This window comes from Vanessa cardui, chromosome 29, assembly GCF_905220365.1.
Source record: "Vanessa cardui chromosome 29, ilVanCard2.1, whole genome shotgun sequence".
NCBI classification, from domain to species: Eukaryota; Metazoa; Arthropoda; class Insecta; order Lepidoptera; family Nymphalidae; genus Vanessa; species Vanessa cardui.
In genome coordinates, this window is record NC_061151.1 from 955,948 (window position 1) to 975,165 (window position 19,218).

General features: G+C 34.8%; 1 protein-coding gene across 1 annotated transcript in view; it reads right to left on the bottom strand.

The window, feature by feature from the left end:
- Window positions 1-19,218, bottom strand: part of LOC124542044 (Krueppel-like factor 3) — a 58,502-nt gene that overhangs the window by 25,403 nt on the left and 13,881 nt on the right. Inside the window, exon 3 of the mRNA XM_047120000.1 lies at window positions 4,269-4,356. Within this exon, the coding sequence (XP_046975956.1) occupies window positions 4,269-4,356 (88 nt within the window). The remainder of the gene's footprint in view (window positions 1-4,268; window positions 4,357-19,218) is intronic.

Below are 19,218 nucleotides of genomic sequence, written 5' to 3' on the forward strand. Positions count from 1 at the left end.
ACCGTCGTTACTTCTGATTTCCATAACACAAGTGCTTCAACTACTTACATTAGGATCGGAATAATGTATGTGATGTTGTCTCGTATTTATTTATTTATAAGAAGAAGAAGATTTCCTTAAGAAAAGAATCAACAAACGTCTTATCCTTATAGACTCGACGAACTACCTTAATATGTGTAAAGGTGTAGAATAACTTTCTTCAAACTTTTTCACACATTATATGCAATATGTATTCGCAAATAACTTTGGACCAATAAATCATGCTGGCCCCAGTTAAACGCATAATGGAATGTCGGGGAGGCACTAAATCTTGTATGTAAGTCGTTGGTGTATCGACAGACTAACAAGAGCAAACGCGTGTTGCGGTCGAACTGTGAAATCGGACGTTTTAATTAATGACTAATATAAAAATAAAATTAAAATAACGTATTTCATTACTGGTTCAGACACCCTCTCTTCTTAACTTGTTAATCCACCATGCTGCTTTAAAGCGGTTTGGTGTATACAAATATTACAGAATTATATCTGACGTATATAATTTCCAAATGTACATTTGGTAGGGCTTTGTGCAAGCCTGGGTGGGTATCAGACTCAGTAAGCGATCCTGTGGCACCCGCTGATGAGACGGAGAGGATACCGCTGGTTTTTTAGTGGTGTAGTGGTGCGCACTCGGCGTCTTGGGCACGAGCGAGTCCCACTTCACGTGGGAGAAATACGTTGTGTGTTTTTCGAGGAAACTCAAATTAAATCAAATCTTCTTTATTCAAGCGTGTTGGTGAGAAATACGTAGTGCTTTTTCAAAGATATCAAACTCAAATTAAATAAAATCTTCTTTATTCAAGCATGTTAGCAAAAGCACTATTGATTCCACATGAGTTTTGAAATAAATATAAAGCACACTCACTCACATATTTACTCAAATGTACAATACCTACTGAGCCAAGATTGCCCAGTGGTTAGAACGCGTGCATCTTAACCGATGATTTCGGGTTCAAACCCAGGCAAGCACCACTATATATATGTGCTTAATTTGTATTTATAATTTATCTTGTGCTCGGTGGTGAAGGAAAACATCGTGAGGAAACTTGCATGTGTCTAATTTCATCGAAATACTGCCACATGAGCATTTCACCAACCCGTATTGGAATATGTTCCAAACCCTTTCCGTATTAGGAGAGAAGGCCTTTGCCCAGCAGTGGGAAATTTACATGCTCTTACTTTACTTTTACAATACTCAGTAATACCTGATCCAGTTTGAAGGGCTTGTAAGCCAGTAACTACAGACACAAGAAGCATAAAATCTTAGTTTAGTTGGTTCGTGGTGCATTTGTGTTGTAATGATTAATATTTCTTACAGCGTCACTATCCCATGGTGACCATCAGGCAATACTTTGCACACTAACCTATTTCCCAAAACTATATCTGAACTAACCTAACCATAACTCCAACTAACTTAACCATAAACCAACACACTCATTAACTCTCCTTTTCTTTCACGCTGAAAAAACGCATTACGCGCTTCCCCCACGTGATGGAAATCAGGGGGGTGTGGTACTCCCCGGAGCCCTAGACGCCGAGTGAGCCAAGTACGCCGGGGTTACCTAAAAAACCAGCGGTACCCTCTCCGTCTTTCGGCGGACGCCACGGGATCGCTTACCCATGCTACCGTGACGCATTAACTCTCCTTACAAAAAATCCAAAAACACGAATTAAACGTCAAATTTATAATAATTTCTATACATTAACATCTCTTGCAATATCCAAGAATCAAATATAAATACTACATTGCATTAGTAATGATTTACATCGAATTATGATTAAACTAACAACCAACAATAACTAACAACAATTAAAACACGATTTCAAAAGCAAAATCGAACAATGATCGAAAACACAAAACCAGAGGACACGGCACCATCGCTGCCGTCATTACGAAACGTTAACCAAAACCGGCCATTCCCATAAACGACGAGCTAATATATCTAGCCGTAACACAGGCAGACACGGTCCCTTTCACCGCCCCTCTGCTTTAATTAACGCGAAACCGTTCGGCTAGGTTACGCAACCTCGCTGATAACAGACGGACATTACGCATTGTTTTAAAGACAATTACAAAAAAATTATACACACTCAAAATCATAGTCATTTAACAATTAAGTTAAGCTAAGTAGATTCTACCGACAAGAACCGGTAAGAAACTCAGTAGTTACTGTTCCATCACTTATTAACTATGGACCCAACCAGGCTTCGCACGGGAGCAATGGCATGAGATCACAGTAGAAACTTCTAAATTTATCAGTGTTTCTTTACTAAATTTTCCATGTATTATGTACAAAAACCTCGAATCATTCTATCTATTAAAAAAACCGCATCAAAATCCGTTGCGTAGTTTTAAAGATTTTATCAAAGGAATATAGGGACAGAGAAAGCGACATTGATACTATGTAGTGATACGTAATATAAAACAAAGTCGCTTACCGCTGTCTGTTCCTAAGTATGCTTAGATCTTTGAAATGTACAAACAGACACTCCATTTTTTTTATGTATAGATGGAACAATGGAATGAATGCCTCTATTGAAGTAGGCAATCATTAATATTATAAAGCTTTAAATAATATAGTTTGACCTAAAGAACCAATAATATTTTCTTTATTTTTAGGTACCACCCACTCATCAGTTATTCTACCGCCAAATAAAAGTATTGTTGTGTTCCGGTTTGAAGGGCGAGTGAGCCAGTGTAACTACACACACGGGACATAACATCTTAGTTCCCAAGGTTGGTGGCGCATTGACGATGTAAGGAATAGCTAATATTTCTTACAGCTTCATTGTCTATGGGTGATGGTGACCACTTACCATCAGGTGGCCGGCCGGCAGTGGTGGCAACCTATACCACAAAAAAAACATCACAATACCACATAAACTCGTATACAATATCAAAACCCACCATTTGTTTTTTTCACCATACGACAGGATCCAAAGCTGTCATCGAACGCAGTGTCAACAACAATGGCGACCTTTATAAAACGGATCCTTTACTACATCCGGATCGTCTTGACCTCGACTTTTCATGACTTGCCCATATTAAACGTTACACCGCAACTTGACAGCGTCCATTCTAAATATTACTTGTTCAAACATCCTCTATAAATAAAAGAAACTGTAAGTTTCTTCTCTATTCTTCTTTACATAGTATAAAACAAAGTCGCTTACCGCTGTTTGTATCTATGTATACTTAGATCTTTAAAATTACGCAACGGATTTTGATGCGGTTTTTTAATAGATAGAGTGATTCGAGAGGACGGTTTTTGTATATAATACATGGACAATATAGTAAAGAAACACTCAAAAAAATCAAAATCAAAATGAACTTTATTCAAGTAGGCTTTTACAAGCATTTTTGAATCGTTATTTAACAATTAAGTGAAGCTACCACCGGTTCGGAAAGTAGATTCTACCGAGAAGAACCGGCAACAAACGCAGTAGTTACTCTTTTTTAACACTTAAAAATACAGTTATGTTAATTAAATACAATTCTCGAACTCAACGGGTATTAATTCCACACTTTTTTATCATCTATAAAATCTTGTATCAAATAATATGCCTTTTTTACCAATGTATTTTTTACAAACGATTTGTATTTACGAAACGACAAAGTTAAAAATGTCTGCGGTATTTTATTATAGAAACGGATACCTTGCCCCAAGAAGGACTTATTGACTTTGCGGAGTCGGAAACTTGGCGTTATAAGCTTATCCTTACTCCTAGAGCACATACAATGATTATCACTGATTTTATCAAAGTGATCAATGTCACTGTGAATATACATAATATTGTTGTAAATATATTGCGACACAACAGTGACTATTCCCACTTTGTTAAAAACATCCCGAAGGGAGTCTCTAGCTGATAGTATTAAATGTCGTAAATAAACAAATTCAGTGGAAGATTTAGTATTAGTATTGCACCCGTGCGAAGCCGGGGTAGGTATATTTATATCACAATTTGGGTCAATACTAATTGTTAAACGATCTCCGTGGTCGAGTGTGTACACCGGTTTTCATGGGTACGCCACTCCGAGGTCCCGGGTTCGTTCGGCCGAGTCGATGTAGATTATCATTAGTTTTCTATATTGTCTTGGGTCTGGGTGTTTGTACAGTCGTTACTTCTGATGTTCCATAACACAAGTGCTTTAGCTACTTACATTGGGATCAGAGTAATGTATGTGATGTTGTCCAATATATATATATATATATGTTAAGACTCACCGAGATGTCTTGATCGGCGCCGTGGTGTGGGCGAACGTCTTTTCAAACTCAGGTCCACTGGTTCCAACTGGATGGGCGCTTCGCATGCCTAGTAATAAAAAATAAACATATTTAATTTGTTATGATAAATGAAGAAATTATAGTACGACAACTTAGATGTAGCATCGGCAAATTCAATAAAAACGATTACTGCCGATTTACACAACCAATAGAAACAGCTCCCTATCGCACAATTTGAATCTATTCGTCGCCATAGATTCTCGCGTCAGTTCAACCCGAGACAGCGAGTGCGTGTAAATCGACGTGACAATTGACGAATATATTAGGTCGTATGATATTACAAGTTATTACGTTTGTGCAAAGATCATATTCGCATAAGAAATAAATATTGATAATGTGGTATAGCGTACTCAATTCGGATGTAATCGGTTTTACGAATTTTGCCGATACTACATCTGAGTTGTGTCGTACTATACATTTTAATTTCTGTAAGATAATAACAAATTTGGGCTAAATTTGCCGCCCCTCTAAATCTGCCGCCCTAGGCCTACTTAGCCTATTGGTAAATCCGCTACTGAGTATGTAGGTCCATTTAGGCTTCCAAGGATGTGCCTTTCGTAAATGTATGTTTGTATGTTTGTCCAGGAATTTCTCTGAAAGCTAAGTCGTATTGAGATGATCGTTTTTTATTCAAGTTAGGTGCACTTAGGAAGGTTTCATTAAAATCTATAGAACAGTGTCATAGTGATATTTTTTTTACTTTTAGTTTGATTTATTTGATATTATTGATGTCCAATTGTATGCCCTATCAGAACTGACTCAAATTAAATATTTCACTACGTAGTATTAACAAAGTCGCTTTATCGGTTCGTATAACCTATGTATGCTTAAATCTTTAAAACTAAACAACGGATTTGAATGCGTTTTCTTAATAGACAGTGTGATTCGAGAGGAAGGTTTTTGTATATAATACATGGACAATATAGTTAAGAAACACTGATAATATCAGAAGTTTCTAATGTGATATCGTAAATAAACATATTCTATAGTATAGAGCTGAGATGGCCCAGTGGTCAGAACGCGTGCATCTTAACCGATGATTGCGGGTTCAAACCCAGGCAAGCACCGCTGATTCATGTACTTAATTTGTCTTTATAATTCATCTCGTGCTCAGCGGTGAATGAAAACATCGTAAGGAAACCTGCATGTGACAAATTTCATAGAAATTCTGCCACATGTGAATTCCACCAACCCGCATTGAAACAGCGTGGTGGAATATGTTCCAAACCTTCTCCTTAAAGAGAGAGGAGGCCTTTAGCCCAGCAGTGGGAATTCACAGGCTGTTGTTGTTGTTGTTGTCTAGTATAAACGCCTAATCGCTCCGCTTGTAGCACCGCTGTCAGTGACACCACGCGTCCTTATATCAAGATGAGTCGTGCATGCATTGCGCAAAGGCCGATCGTGCGCCACGCCTCTTGATGCCACTTACTATATCTTAAATGAGACCTAACTCGCGTTCACCTCAATACTGCATCGTAATTATAATACGTTTATCGACCTCTATTATATATTATTAATAATATAATTATAAACTTTATAATATATTTGGAAAACTACTGATGAATTAATGATATTGAGTGAGAATTGAGATGTTCGATTTTCAAAAATAAGTTGGCAGGCTGGCTAACGGGTCAAAACCTTGGTAACTAAGAAATGATAACCCTTTGTGCCTGTGGTTATCTATATTGCTATTATAAATGTGAAAGTAACTCTGTCTGTCTGTCGCTCTTTCACGACCAAACCGCTGAACCGAATTTGATGAAATTTGCTATGAAGCAAATTTTAACTCCAAGAAAGGACGTAGGCTACTTTTTGCCTGACACATGACAACTAACACCCTTAAACGGGTTACAACGAAGTACGATTACGACTACGACTACGCAAACAAATTTAAGGAACGGATTTTGATGAGGTTTTTTTAATAAAAAAAATTTTTTTTTTATTAGAGAGGAAGGTTTTTGTATATAAAATACATGAACAATATAGTAAAGAAACACTGATAATTTTACAGGTTTCGAAATTGATATCGTAAAAACATTGCAAATATCGTAATACATTGCAAACCCTACGAGATAAATCAAAGTAAAAGCATTGTAAACATTATAAAGGTCTTCAGAAAAGCCAGTCAGGTATCCTGTACTATATCTTGTATCAGCATCGCACCTGCGCAGCCAGGGCGGGTCGCTAATCCATATATGACCTCGCTATCACTCGGACCACAACCCATCGATTCGAAGAAGCGCCTAGCGTCAATTTACGTAACATTCGGTCGTGTGAACGTACCACGCCCGGCTTGAGTTAAGTTACCACGAAACCCATCGACCCAGTTTTGATTTGAAATAAAACAAAAATTGTAAAGTTATATTTACTTGGTGGTAAGGCTTTGTGCAAGCCCGTCTGGGTAGGTACCACCCACTCATCAGTTATTCTACCGCCAAATAACAGTACCCAGTATTGTTGTATTCCGGTTTCAGGGGTGAGTGAGCCAGTGAGACAGGCACAAAGGACATAGTCAAAGTCAAAGTCAAAAACATTTATTCAGAATGGAAGTGTTTACACTTTCTTATTGATAGTCGAAAAACTACCACCGGTTCGGAATATAATACTTCAGACCTGAGAAGAACCGGCGAAAGAAACTCAGCGGGATCTATTTTTTTATAATGTCAATTTACAACATACAATAATAAACATATTTTTGTTCTTTGAAACAGTCTGGAGGCGATCATCTCATTCCCAAGGTGTGCAGTCAACTAGAAAGTCACTAACATACATAATACACATTGGCAAATACAATTAAAATGTCCGAATATACAAGTTATTGGTAGTTCGACGTAATCCCGGTAAGAGGTGATAGGAGTCACTATTTGCTATAATTTTAACACGTTACGACTTGTTTGAAAGAACCCTGATTCATTTGACGCAAATTTCGATCAAGATGGGATGGGAAATAATATGCACGACAAGTTTAATAATGATTTATATGTTTTTGAGGCATTTTTTGAGGAAAAATATATTGAATTGAAATATTAACGTTTTCCGTCTCGCATTTTTAAATTTGGACCAATAATTATTGTCTAAATATTGACCAATATTCAGCGTCTAATCTTTTTTATACATCAGAAGAAAAAAAATATCTTGATACAATTTGATGCAACTGTAAAAACAGAAACGATTTGTCAATCGTTTTTTAATTACTCCAAACATAATCAAATATTAATAAATAAGCAGTATAATCGTGAAACAAAAAACAGTTTAATTATATATTAAAATATCCTGCATCAACATATAAAATAATCACCACAATCCCACGTTTACCGGGCTCATATAGAACAATATAATGAGTAACGAACTCTCGGAACTAATCAAAACGCTCACACTCTCGACCCACGCGTTCGCAGACGCTGCGCATCAATTCATGTAAGTTTCAATTCGTGCGAGCGCGCCACGCCCGAGGTTAAAAGTTAAAACATTCATAATTAGATCTTTAATGCATAATTTTGCTTTCAAAATTAAAAATAAAAAAACTTTATAAGTGCTTGCTGACTTTGTGCAAGACCGTATTTACTCACCAAATACCATGGTCCAATACCAGTACCAAAACTTTGACTATACGTATAAAATAAATCCATAAAAGAAATTGTAGGTTTGAATATGCTTTACACGTTGCATCTTAAAATTTACGCTATTTATGATCAAAAATAGAAATTAAAACGTTGAAAACTAAAAATGGTGAAGACTTAATGGCAGAGCACAAGAAAAGTTCTGCTATAAAAAAGGTTCTAGTAAAAATTTTCGAATCTCATCGGATAGCAGATTTATTGCCGGGAATAAATTTTACCCCTTTTTCCAAGATGGCGGCCTTAGCGCCCGGGAAATCTTGGTCGAAAAACTCAAGTGAAGCTTTTCTAGGCATTCCCTACAACACATCAAAAAATTAGCTTGTTAATTTCATTTCCATTTATTTGCCTTTTTTTCGACGAAATGACTACACTAAGTATTTAATATATTTTTGTGTGTGGTTTGTAAGGTAAGATTGACCATAACACCTTAGATCTCAAGGCTCATTGACTTCTTACCACCTGGTGAGCCATAATCCCTTCATATATTATGAATATAAAATATAAAACAGTCTATATACATCCCACTACCCTGATTAATCCTCCTGTCCCTCTAGAGGAAGTGTTGTCAACACTTTTCTCTAACGCGGTTTTAAGAATGGTTAGAAGTATCAAGCAACACATGCAGATTTTTTCACAATGGCGAATACCAATTAACTTGCAAGACAAATAAATCGTAGTATAATACAATGGTGCTTGCTCGAGTTTGCACTCAAACACTATTAATTAAGCAAATATAATTTCACGCGTAATTTTTCTAAATCATTATAAAATTTACGAAAATTTCAGAACTTTTATGACTATCCAACGTCAACACGCTATCAGGTAGGTAGCAGGATGAATTTTTGTGCCTAATTTTTATCAAATTCTATAAAATATTGATATCCTCAAACCCTTCTTCTCGACGAATAAATAAAAATTTTAACAAAAAGAAAAACCGACTTCAAACAAAACACTATTTTAAAACAAATGAATATGCACGAAAAAGTAATAAAAATAATTGCGTATTCAACATATTTTTTAGAGTCTTCCTAAGTTAAATGAAATGAAAAATATTAGACTACTTAAAAGTCGATTTACGATTATATAATGTAGTTATAGTTATTGGTATATTTGGAGCCGGTGTCAGCCAATAAAACCCTACAGTATATCTATCAAAAAACAATACGAGAATACTTTAACAAATATGTTTTTTACAAATTACCTTTTATACAATAATATAGTGGATCAATCAAGGGGCTCGTATTTCAAATGCATGAAAGATGAGGCTGGTAAAGTTTTATGTAAAGATGAAGAAATAAAAGAAAGATGGAAGGTCTATTTCGAAAAGCTTATGAATGAAGAAAATGACTGGAATGGTGTTCTTCGAGAGGCGCAAGTAAATAAGGGATTAGTAAGAGAAATTAGCATGGATGAGGTAATGACAGCAGTCAAAAGCATGAAAAATGGGAAGGCTTTGGGTCCAGATGATATACCAGTTGAAGTATGGAAGATACAAAAGAGTGAAGGATGTATGTGGTTGACTTTATTCTTCAATAAGTTGTTGCATGAAGAATCCATCCCACAAGAATGGTGCAGTAGTTCACTAGTGCCCATCTTCAAAAATAAAGGAGATGTACAGGATTGCAACAACTATAGAGGGATTAAGCTCATATCACACACTATGAAAGTATGGGAGAAGGTAATAGAGAGAAGATTGCGAGATTCAAGGGGAAGGTTTGTGTATATAATACATGAACAATATAGTAAAGAAACACTGATAATTTTAGAAGTTTGCGATGTGATGTCGTAAATAAACAAATTCTGTAGTATATTTAGTATCAGTATTGCACCCGTGCGAAGCCGGGGTGGGTAGCTAGTTGATTATAATATTCGACTATGATAATTACATAGACATAACCACATTACGGAAGGTGACTCAAATATCCAAATAACCTATAAATAAAAGATTCGACTGAGTATCGCTAACGTGCTCCTCAGAATTGTTCCGTTCCGTTACTTTGTCATGGATCCTGTGCTCAGAACCTTACCAAACTTTCACCAAATTAACCTTGAAGTATATATTTTATAATAAAAAAAGAATTATCAATATTGGTTAACGTGATTTTCAGTTATTCACCTATTTGTCGCGCATATACGTAATGCAAATTTAAGACTTATGTCGTTTTCATATGGATACCATCATCGGAAAAAAATTTAAAAAAAATGGGACCCCACGGGAAGCACTACCTTTCAAACAAAGAAAAATTATCAAAATCGGTCCACCCAGTGAAAAGTTATGAGGTAACAAACATAAAAAAAAAAAATACAGACGAATTGATAACCTCCTCCTTTTGGAAGTCGGTTGAAGAGGCCTTAGCTCAGAAATGGGATTCTACAGACTGTACTCTTTAATACTTTTTGGAATGTAGGTGCTGTTGTAAATATCCCATAAGTGATGACAAGGGGAAGGGGTTTTGAAGGTTACTCCACTACGCTATTTTAGTGGTATATCGCCGCTGTTCATCCGCATCCAAAGAAAACCGCTCCGCTCATGATCCCGCCGTTACAAACACCACGCTCACATCTGAAGGTGAGTCGTGCATTACGTAAGATGGACTACGTTCGGATAAAACGCTTAAATATACATTAACGTCTATATAAGACCAAACATAAAACAAAAATATTTCACTTGTAAAACCTTCATGCTAAGAATTACAAAAAAAGAACAGCAAATAATTGTAATTACAGTCCGCGCAAACGCAGGTAACCTTTAATGAATCTCGTGATCAGAGATGAAAAAGACAATGACCGTCAGGAAACCTGCCTGTTCCATTACATTACAACTTAACCAATGACATCTTTTGTGTTTATAATTCATCTCGTTTTCATCGGATGTAGATCTGCTACATGTATATGTATCCCATAAAGCGTTTCCTTAATTATAAAGGAGGCCTAAGACCAGCAGTGGGACTTTTACAGGACCGTATTTTTACATCAAAATCCAACTAGTGGTAGCTTTGCATTTGATTGAAACTTTAATAAAAAAATTATTATCAAGCATATTTACCATCAAGAAGAAATAATTAGAATTATTATGTTCCAAATGAAAGGGTGGGTAAGTCAGGGTAACAGCCATAAGGGATGTATCATCTCAGTTCTCAAATACACTGCATTGGTGATGTAAGAAATGGTCATAATTTCTTACGGTACCCATATATTTATTTTTGTGTTCTTACATATTTTTATTTTAAAGATTTTCTAACGTAGGAGTGTAGTGTTTTGATTTTTTGTTCTGTTATTTGAACATCACACCGTACATTAATTTATTTCCTACTTTTTCTGAATATTTTCTGAATATACCGTTGGTATTTCAAAGATCTATAAATATATAAGAAAATATTTGGCTAATGGTGACCACATACCATCAGAAGGCTTATTTTCACATCCTACCAAGGTTATACAAAAAACGCTCAGTCTATGAAACCGCTATCACTCGCTACCGACACATTAAAGATGCTTCGTGTATTTGATTGCGTAAACTGTTAAATCGTGCGCCGGCGCCACGCCCGGACCGTATATTGAAGTGTTTTTATTAATAATATCATGACTCTTGTTTAATATGTTTTAATAACATATAATGCTATAATAATACTCCGTTGTTATATTCAAGTAACTACGAATATCGCTTGTGAAGTAAGGCGTAATTTAGGAGCTGCTTTTATCAAATCAAAATATACTTTATTCGAGTAGGCTTTTACAAGCACTTTTGAATCGTCATTTAACAATTAAGTGAAGCTACCACCGGTTCTGAAAGTATTATCATATATAATATGATACTAAATATACTACAGATTTTGTTTATTTACGACATCACATTAGAAACTTCTAAAATTATCAGCGTTTCTTTACTATATTGTCCATGTACTATATACAAAAACCTTCCTGTCGAATCACTCTATTTATTAAAAAAAATCGCATCAAAATCAAAAAGATATAGGGACAGAGAAAGTGACTTTTATTTATACTATGTAGCGAAGATGATTGCACAAATACTTAAAACAGTTTCTTTACTATATTGTCCATGTATTATATACAAAAACCTTCCTCTTAAATTTCTCTATATATTAAAAAAAACCAAATCAATATCCGTTGCGTAATTTTAAAGCATACATAGAGACAGCGGTAAGCGAATTTGTTTTATACTATGTAATATCCTGCCTGGAAGTTAATAAGTATTGATGACTATACTAATGGACTCTTTATATGTAGACAGTCAAAATAGAAAAAAGGGGGTTTGATAGGAAAATAACATAGATAACATAAGGTTCGAAGATACTCGGAGTGGCGTACCCATGAAAACCGGTGTACATACAACTCGACGACTCGATTATATATATATATATAATTTTGATTTAATTCGAACCCGCAAGAAGTAGCGGGCACAGCTAGTATTATAAGCAGAGAGTTTATGACAATTAATAAATACATATTTATTGAAAACTAAACGCATACAACTCCTATTTTATATGTGCATATGTATGCACTATGTATGTATATATGCACGATATTTCTTGAAAAACACAATGAACCGTTTATATAGTTAACGTTTTTATATAAAATACTCTGGAGGCATTGTTATCATTTCTTTACTGTAAACATATGTAAAGAAAAAGGTTTATTTTCTTTAATTTGAATTCTGCACATCAACTGTCATCGAACGCATCACGACAACTAAATTTTGTTAGCTATGAAAAATATTAATACATTATTTTATTTTTTTTAATATATTAATATTACTCTGTATTTATTTATTATGTCTATCCCACCAAAAACATTAAATAAAAAAAAATGCCAAGCCTCGCGCTGCAGTCTTTCCATTGTAAAAAGTTTTGAGATCTCATAGAATTCCCTATTCAAATTATTATGTAGTTATAAATAAGACATTTAGTAATTGTATCAATAGTTTATATTATAATTATAGTGACTTGGCAATGAGCACAAATTAAAAGCTGCTTGCTGCCGGGAATTATGTGCAAATGTTACTGACGAGCCCTGGGATCATATTATTTGTTATGTGTGAATCATGATGGTCACTACCGACTACATGCTCAAATACAATAATTAAGAATAAGAATAATTTAGAATTTGATAGACAAATGTCACCTCAGTCTACCCGTGACCACGAACGCTGTAAAGTGCTCGAAACGTCGGGATGTTAAAAATAATTAATATACGCGATTCAAATCCGTTATAACTAGTTTTATTTAAAGGTGTAATAATCGCGAAAATTTAAGACAACATTATAGGATTTTGATTTGATTTGATTAATATAGAAGCAATCCCAGAAAAGTAAAGAATCTGGTAATTTAGGAGAAGACATTATTAATAATAACATTAAATGTCGTTTCTCTTACAGGAGCTTAAATATTATTTTTGTAAAGCTTCATCATCCTCCTGCCCTTGTCCCAATATTATTTGGGGTCGGCGCAGCATGTCTACTCCTTCCATACTTCTCTGTCAGACGTCATCTCACAAGTAACATTCTTTCTAGCCATATCGTCTTTCACACAACCCATCCATCGTTTCCTTGGTCGTCCTCTACCTCTATATCCGTCCACATCCATGCTCAAGGCTTCTCGCAATTTCTCTTATTTTTGCAAAGTAATACAATCTTATTTTAATTTATTTTTATTATTGTAATTTATGTATAACTAACCAATAAATCTTCTCTTGCGTACTCAATTGTGTTTCATTAACTGTGTCATCCTAATAAAAAAGAAAGTTCCTATGAAAAATAATTTAACATATATTTTATTTTATATATAAGTACACATGTATATTGTTATGTATTGTCAATTTTGATTTGATTGACGATCTCCATGGTCGATTGGTGTGTACACCGGTTTTCATGGGTACACCACTCTGAGGTCCCGGGTTCGATTCCCGGCCGAGTCGATGTAGATTACAATTAGTTTTCTATGTTGTCTTGGGTCTGGGTGATTGTGGTACCGTCGTTACTTCTGATTTCCAAAACACAAGTGCTTCAGCTACTTACACTGGGATCAGAGTAATGTATGTGATGTTGTCTCTTATTTATATTTATCATTTATTTAATTTTAATTACGATCTCTATGGTTTTTTTATACGCTCCAGGTAGGCATATGACTCCACTCCACCTGATGATAAGTGGAAGTGAAGTCCAAACGCGAAGACGACCAGTACAGTCAGTGAGAATGAGCTGCAGAGTCGCCCTAGCTCGCCATGCTCACGAGATGCCTCTTCACGTCTCGTTTGACACCCAGGTTATAAGGCTTTCTGTTTTAGTAAAGACCTAAAGATACAGTTAGTGCCTTCTGCGTGCAACCGGAACGTTACTCAAGATATCAATTGAGAAATCGTTGGCAGTAGTTGTTAATAATATTTCCTTTGTTCTTCAAATAGACAAATGTCATCTTAGTCTGCCCGTGACCACGAACACTGCAAAGTGCTCGAAACGTCGGGATGTTTAAAAATAATTAATACACGCGATTCATCCGTTATAAATAGTTTTATTTAAATGTTTTAGTAAAGGTTGACTTGTAAAGAATGCCTACAGGAATTAAGTCCACTTTTTGTTTCATTTACTTTGTGGTAGTTAATAAAGTATTCAAATAAATCTTGATAATTTTATATTAACACTAATATTTTAGTGTAGATAGGTATCTACAACTGATCATAAAATCTACCGCGAGATGGCAACATTTACTTGGTGGCTTTGTGCAAGCCCGCCTGGGTAGGTACCACCCACTCCTCAGATATTCTACCGCTAAACAACAGTACGCAGTACGTGTTGTGTTCCGGTTTAAGGGTGAGTGAGCCGGTGTAACTGCAGGCACAAGGGACATAACATCTTAGTTCCAAGGTTGGTGGCGCATTGACGATTTTAGGAATAGTTAATATTTCTTACAGCGTCATTGTCATGGGTAACGATGACCACTTACCATCAGGTGGCCCATATGCTCGTCCGCCAAGCTATTCCATAAAAAAACCCAGGGCCACACGATCGATACCCTCCCTCAGATCATATAAAAATATCTGCATATTTTCAAAATAAAGATTCTGACTTTACCGATATATCCGGTACCAACAAATATGGTTATAAATATGTAACTAGCTATTTCAACAAAGCATTACCATCATTACATCGCATAAAACAAAGTCGCTTACCGCTGTCTGTCCCTATGTATGCTTAGATCTTTAAAATTACGCAACGGATTTTGATGAGGTTTTTTTAATAGATAGATTCGATTCGAGAGGAAGTTTTTATATATAACACATGGGTGATATAATAAAGAAACAGTCACAATTTTAGAAGTTTGTAATATGATGTCGTAAATAAACAAATTCTGTAGTATATTTAGTAACAGTATTGCACCCGTGCGAAGCCGGGGCGAGTGTTAGTGTATTATTTCGATACTGTTTAATACTAACTGAGTAACTACTGAGTTTCTTGGCGGTTCTTCTCGTTAGAATCTACATACCGAACCGGTGGTAGCTTCACTTAATTAAATTAAATGACGATTCAAAAGTTCTCGTAAAAGCCTACTTGAATAAAGTATATCTTGATTTTAATTTCACATATATTCGTTCTAACACGTATCATAGTAATATCGTATATTGCTGTAACATTTTGTCTTTGAACTCATGAAGAAACACATTTTCACACTCCGCCGGTCCCAACGCACGCGAGCTACGATAGTGACGTCCATTTATCGATATAAATTATTAATACGATATAATTATTCACCGTATCGCAATACATCGATCCGAAATGCATAAATGCATCCAATTAAACGCCTTATTTGGCTGAATCGATTGTTTTTTTTACGATATCTGTTTGAAAATTGATAATATTAACGTTCAATTATTCTGTTTCCTGTAACCGATCAATGTATTGGATCCTGTTGTTCGAAGGTGTGTGCATTAACCGATCACGCTGTAACGGTGCGTGATGACTTAAAACATATAATTGTTATTAATTTGTGGAATTTCTTGATTAGATTTTAACCGACTCCAAAAAGGAGGAGGTTATCAATTGTTCCTTTTATTTACGTTACAGCCACGGTCACTCGCGTCGCAAATCAAGAGAAAGGTGTATTTGAAGTTATACCTCTTTTGACGCGTTATGTGAATATATGAGAGTTTTTTTAAATGGCGCGCTCTCTGTGTGACATGGAAATTAATGATAAATTTACTCACTTAGCCAATCAAGTACCAAGACGCTTAAAACAGACACCGTTACCTTTATTTATTTATTTATTTATTTATTTACGGACAACCAACAGAAGTTACAACATTAGTAATTGCATAACAAATGTTCTTAGACTAAGAATTAATTGCACTTCCAATTACAGGTTATCACAGCATGCATGAATAATTGAGATACAAAAAAAAAGTAAATATGATTAAGTTACAAGAGACATCAAAATTATTAATTAAATATAAAATAATAATATGTACCTACTTCAATGTTAATTTTATAATAATTCAAATTTAAATAGTTGCATATCATAGTCAATTGCATAAACATTAATTTATTCTAACTTAATTTAATTTTATTTAATATGAGGTATGTCAAGCAATAGTGAATAAATGTGTCTTTAATTTGTTTTTAAATGCCCCTAGGTTGTCGTGAAATAGATCTAAGCCATTTATTTCTTTCGATAAATTATTGTAAAGTATGCTCACTCTTGGTATTGGAGATTTTTTTCCAGCTCTTGTTTTGTGTCGGAGTATTTGGAACAAGTTACAACCAAAGCGAGGGATTCTTCTCGGTACCGTGAAACAAAATTTGTTCAATATTTCTGGACAGTCGATATTATTGTTGAAAAGTTTGTGCAAAAAACACATGTTTAGATAGGATCTTCTGTTTTCAAGCGTTTGCATGTTAAAGTACTTAAGCCTTTCGCTGTAGGTATTAAAAGAGTTATTTTTGGTTTTGTACGCCAAATGCCTTACAAATCTTTTTTGTATCTTTTCGATTCTTGTTTTTTGTGTTATATTTGTTGGACACCAAACTATGGAGCAATATTCTAACTTGCTGCGAACATAGCAGTCATAAAGTCTGATTACTGTACTCGTCTTTCGAAATTCTTTGCTACAGCGTATAATAAAACCAAGACTCTTATTGGCTGATTCGACTATTTTATCGACGTGTTTATTAAAATTTAATTTCGTATCTATTGTGACACCCAAGTCTTCAATGTTCTGAACCTCCTGCAGTTCTATACCTTGTATGTAGTATTTTGAATTTATTGGTCTTAATTTGCGTGTAATTTTAATGTGTTTGCATTTATCTATATTTAAAAACATTTTGTTTGTCTTGCACCATGTATCCAAAGCATTTAAGTCATGTTGCAGAAGCAAAACATCGTTTTGTTCTTTTATGACACGTGTTAGCTTGAGATCGTCGGCGAAAAGGTAGCAGCGTGAATATTTTAATACTGTAGTAATATCATTAATAAATATATTAAAGAAGAGAGGTCCGAGATTAGATCCCTGTGGAATACCAGAGTATGCCATGACGAAGTCAGATTGGTAGCCGTTTACAACAACCCTAGAATTTCTAGCTTTGAGATAAGTTGTGCACCACATCAAGAGGGCGTCGGAGATTCCCAGTAGTTTTAATTTTTTTATCAATAGGTTGTGGTTCACTTTATCGAAGGCCTTTGAAAAATCCGTATATATAATGTCATTCTGGTGGCCCCTGTCCAGGTTTTCAGAAATATCTGTCACATACATCATGAGATTTGTATTTGTAGATCGTTTAGTAATAAATCCATGTTGCTTGTCACTTAGGTAATCTTTAGCGTAGTTGTAAATTATAGGATAAACCAGAGATTCAAATACCTTAGACAGAGTACACAAAATTGAAATAGGTCTGTAGTTTTTAATTTGTTCGAGTTTCCCTGATTTATATATTGGCACAATTCTTGCTTCCTTCCACCTTGTAGGAAATTCCCCAGACGATAAGGATTTGTTATAAATTAACATTAGTGGAAATGATAAAGTGGATGCACAATTCAAGAGAAAAAAAGGTGGAATATTGTCTGGCCCCGCAGCTTTGTTAACATCAAGTCTTTTTAGCTTTTTATAAATCTCGGTTTGTGTTAGCTTAAACGTACGTATTCCATTTTGGTTCATTTTATAAGGACAAGGATCAATACCAGTTAACGAGTCTCTCTCGTATACTGAGGAGAAATTGTATGCAAAATAATTGCAAATAGATTGGGGGTCATTAGATTTTTCGTCGCCGAGAAACATAGTTGAGGGATAAGGATTCTTGCGCTGGCGAAAATTTTTTAAATGAGTCCAAAAGTATCTAGGATTTTTTCCGATTTCATTCTCTATTTTAGTTATATAGTTGTGGTAGCACTGAGATAACAATTTTAGGCAGTCGGATCTAAGATATTCGAATTCAATTTTATCCAAGGGATTCGCATATTTTTTGAGTTTAACGTGGTATTTGTGTTTTAACTTCAATAGCTGTAAAAGTTCTTTAGAAAACCATTTAGGAGAGTCTCGTTTACTGTTTATTTTTTGGGATACGAATTTTACTATAATTTTTTGTAATATGGCGTAAAAACGATTCAGCATGTCGTTAACATTATTACAGGTAGAAAATTCAACAAGCCATGATATTTTGTCAAGTTCATTAATAATTTTGTTATAGTCGGCCTTATAGAAGTTAAATTTATTTACATTTTTATTAATGTTTTTTGTTTTTTTAGGTAATTTAATATTAATATCTAGTGGTGGGTGTAAAACATCTATTGTCTTTTTTAAAGGATTGTAACTATTCGAGACTGTAACGTCTTGACTACATAGTACTAAATCTAGAATTTTATTTTTGGAATTATATATTAGGTTATATTGGTTTAAATTATTCAATGATATAAAATCAATTAAGGAGCTCTTGATATGACAATTGTTATAGTTGTCGGGTATAGCAAAAGAATCTTCTTTAGAAACATTCCAATAAACATCGCTTAGGTTAAAATCCCCAACAATAAGTGTGCATTCACGACTGTGACCGTAATCCTGCAAAACTTTGTTTGTATTTTTTGTGAATGCGTCCAGCAACTCACGTTTAATAATTGGTGGTAAATATACTGCACAGATATTAATAATTACTGGCTTTAAATCTACGGTTAACCAAATATCTTCACAGTCACTTTCCCATTCAAGTATCCTTTGTGACGTGAACATCTTAGATATAGCTATTAAGACACCTCCACCTGTCTTTTTATGTT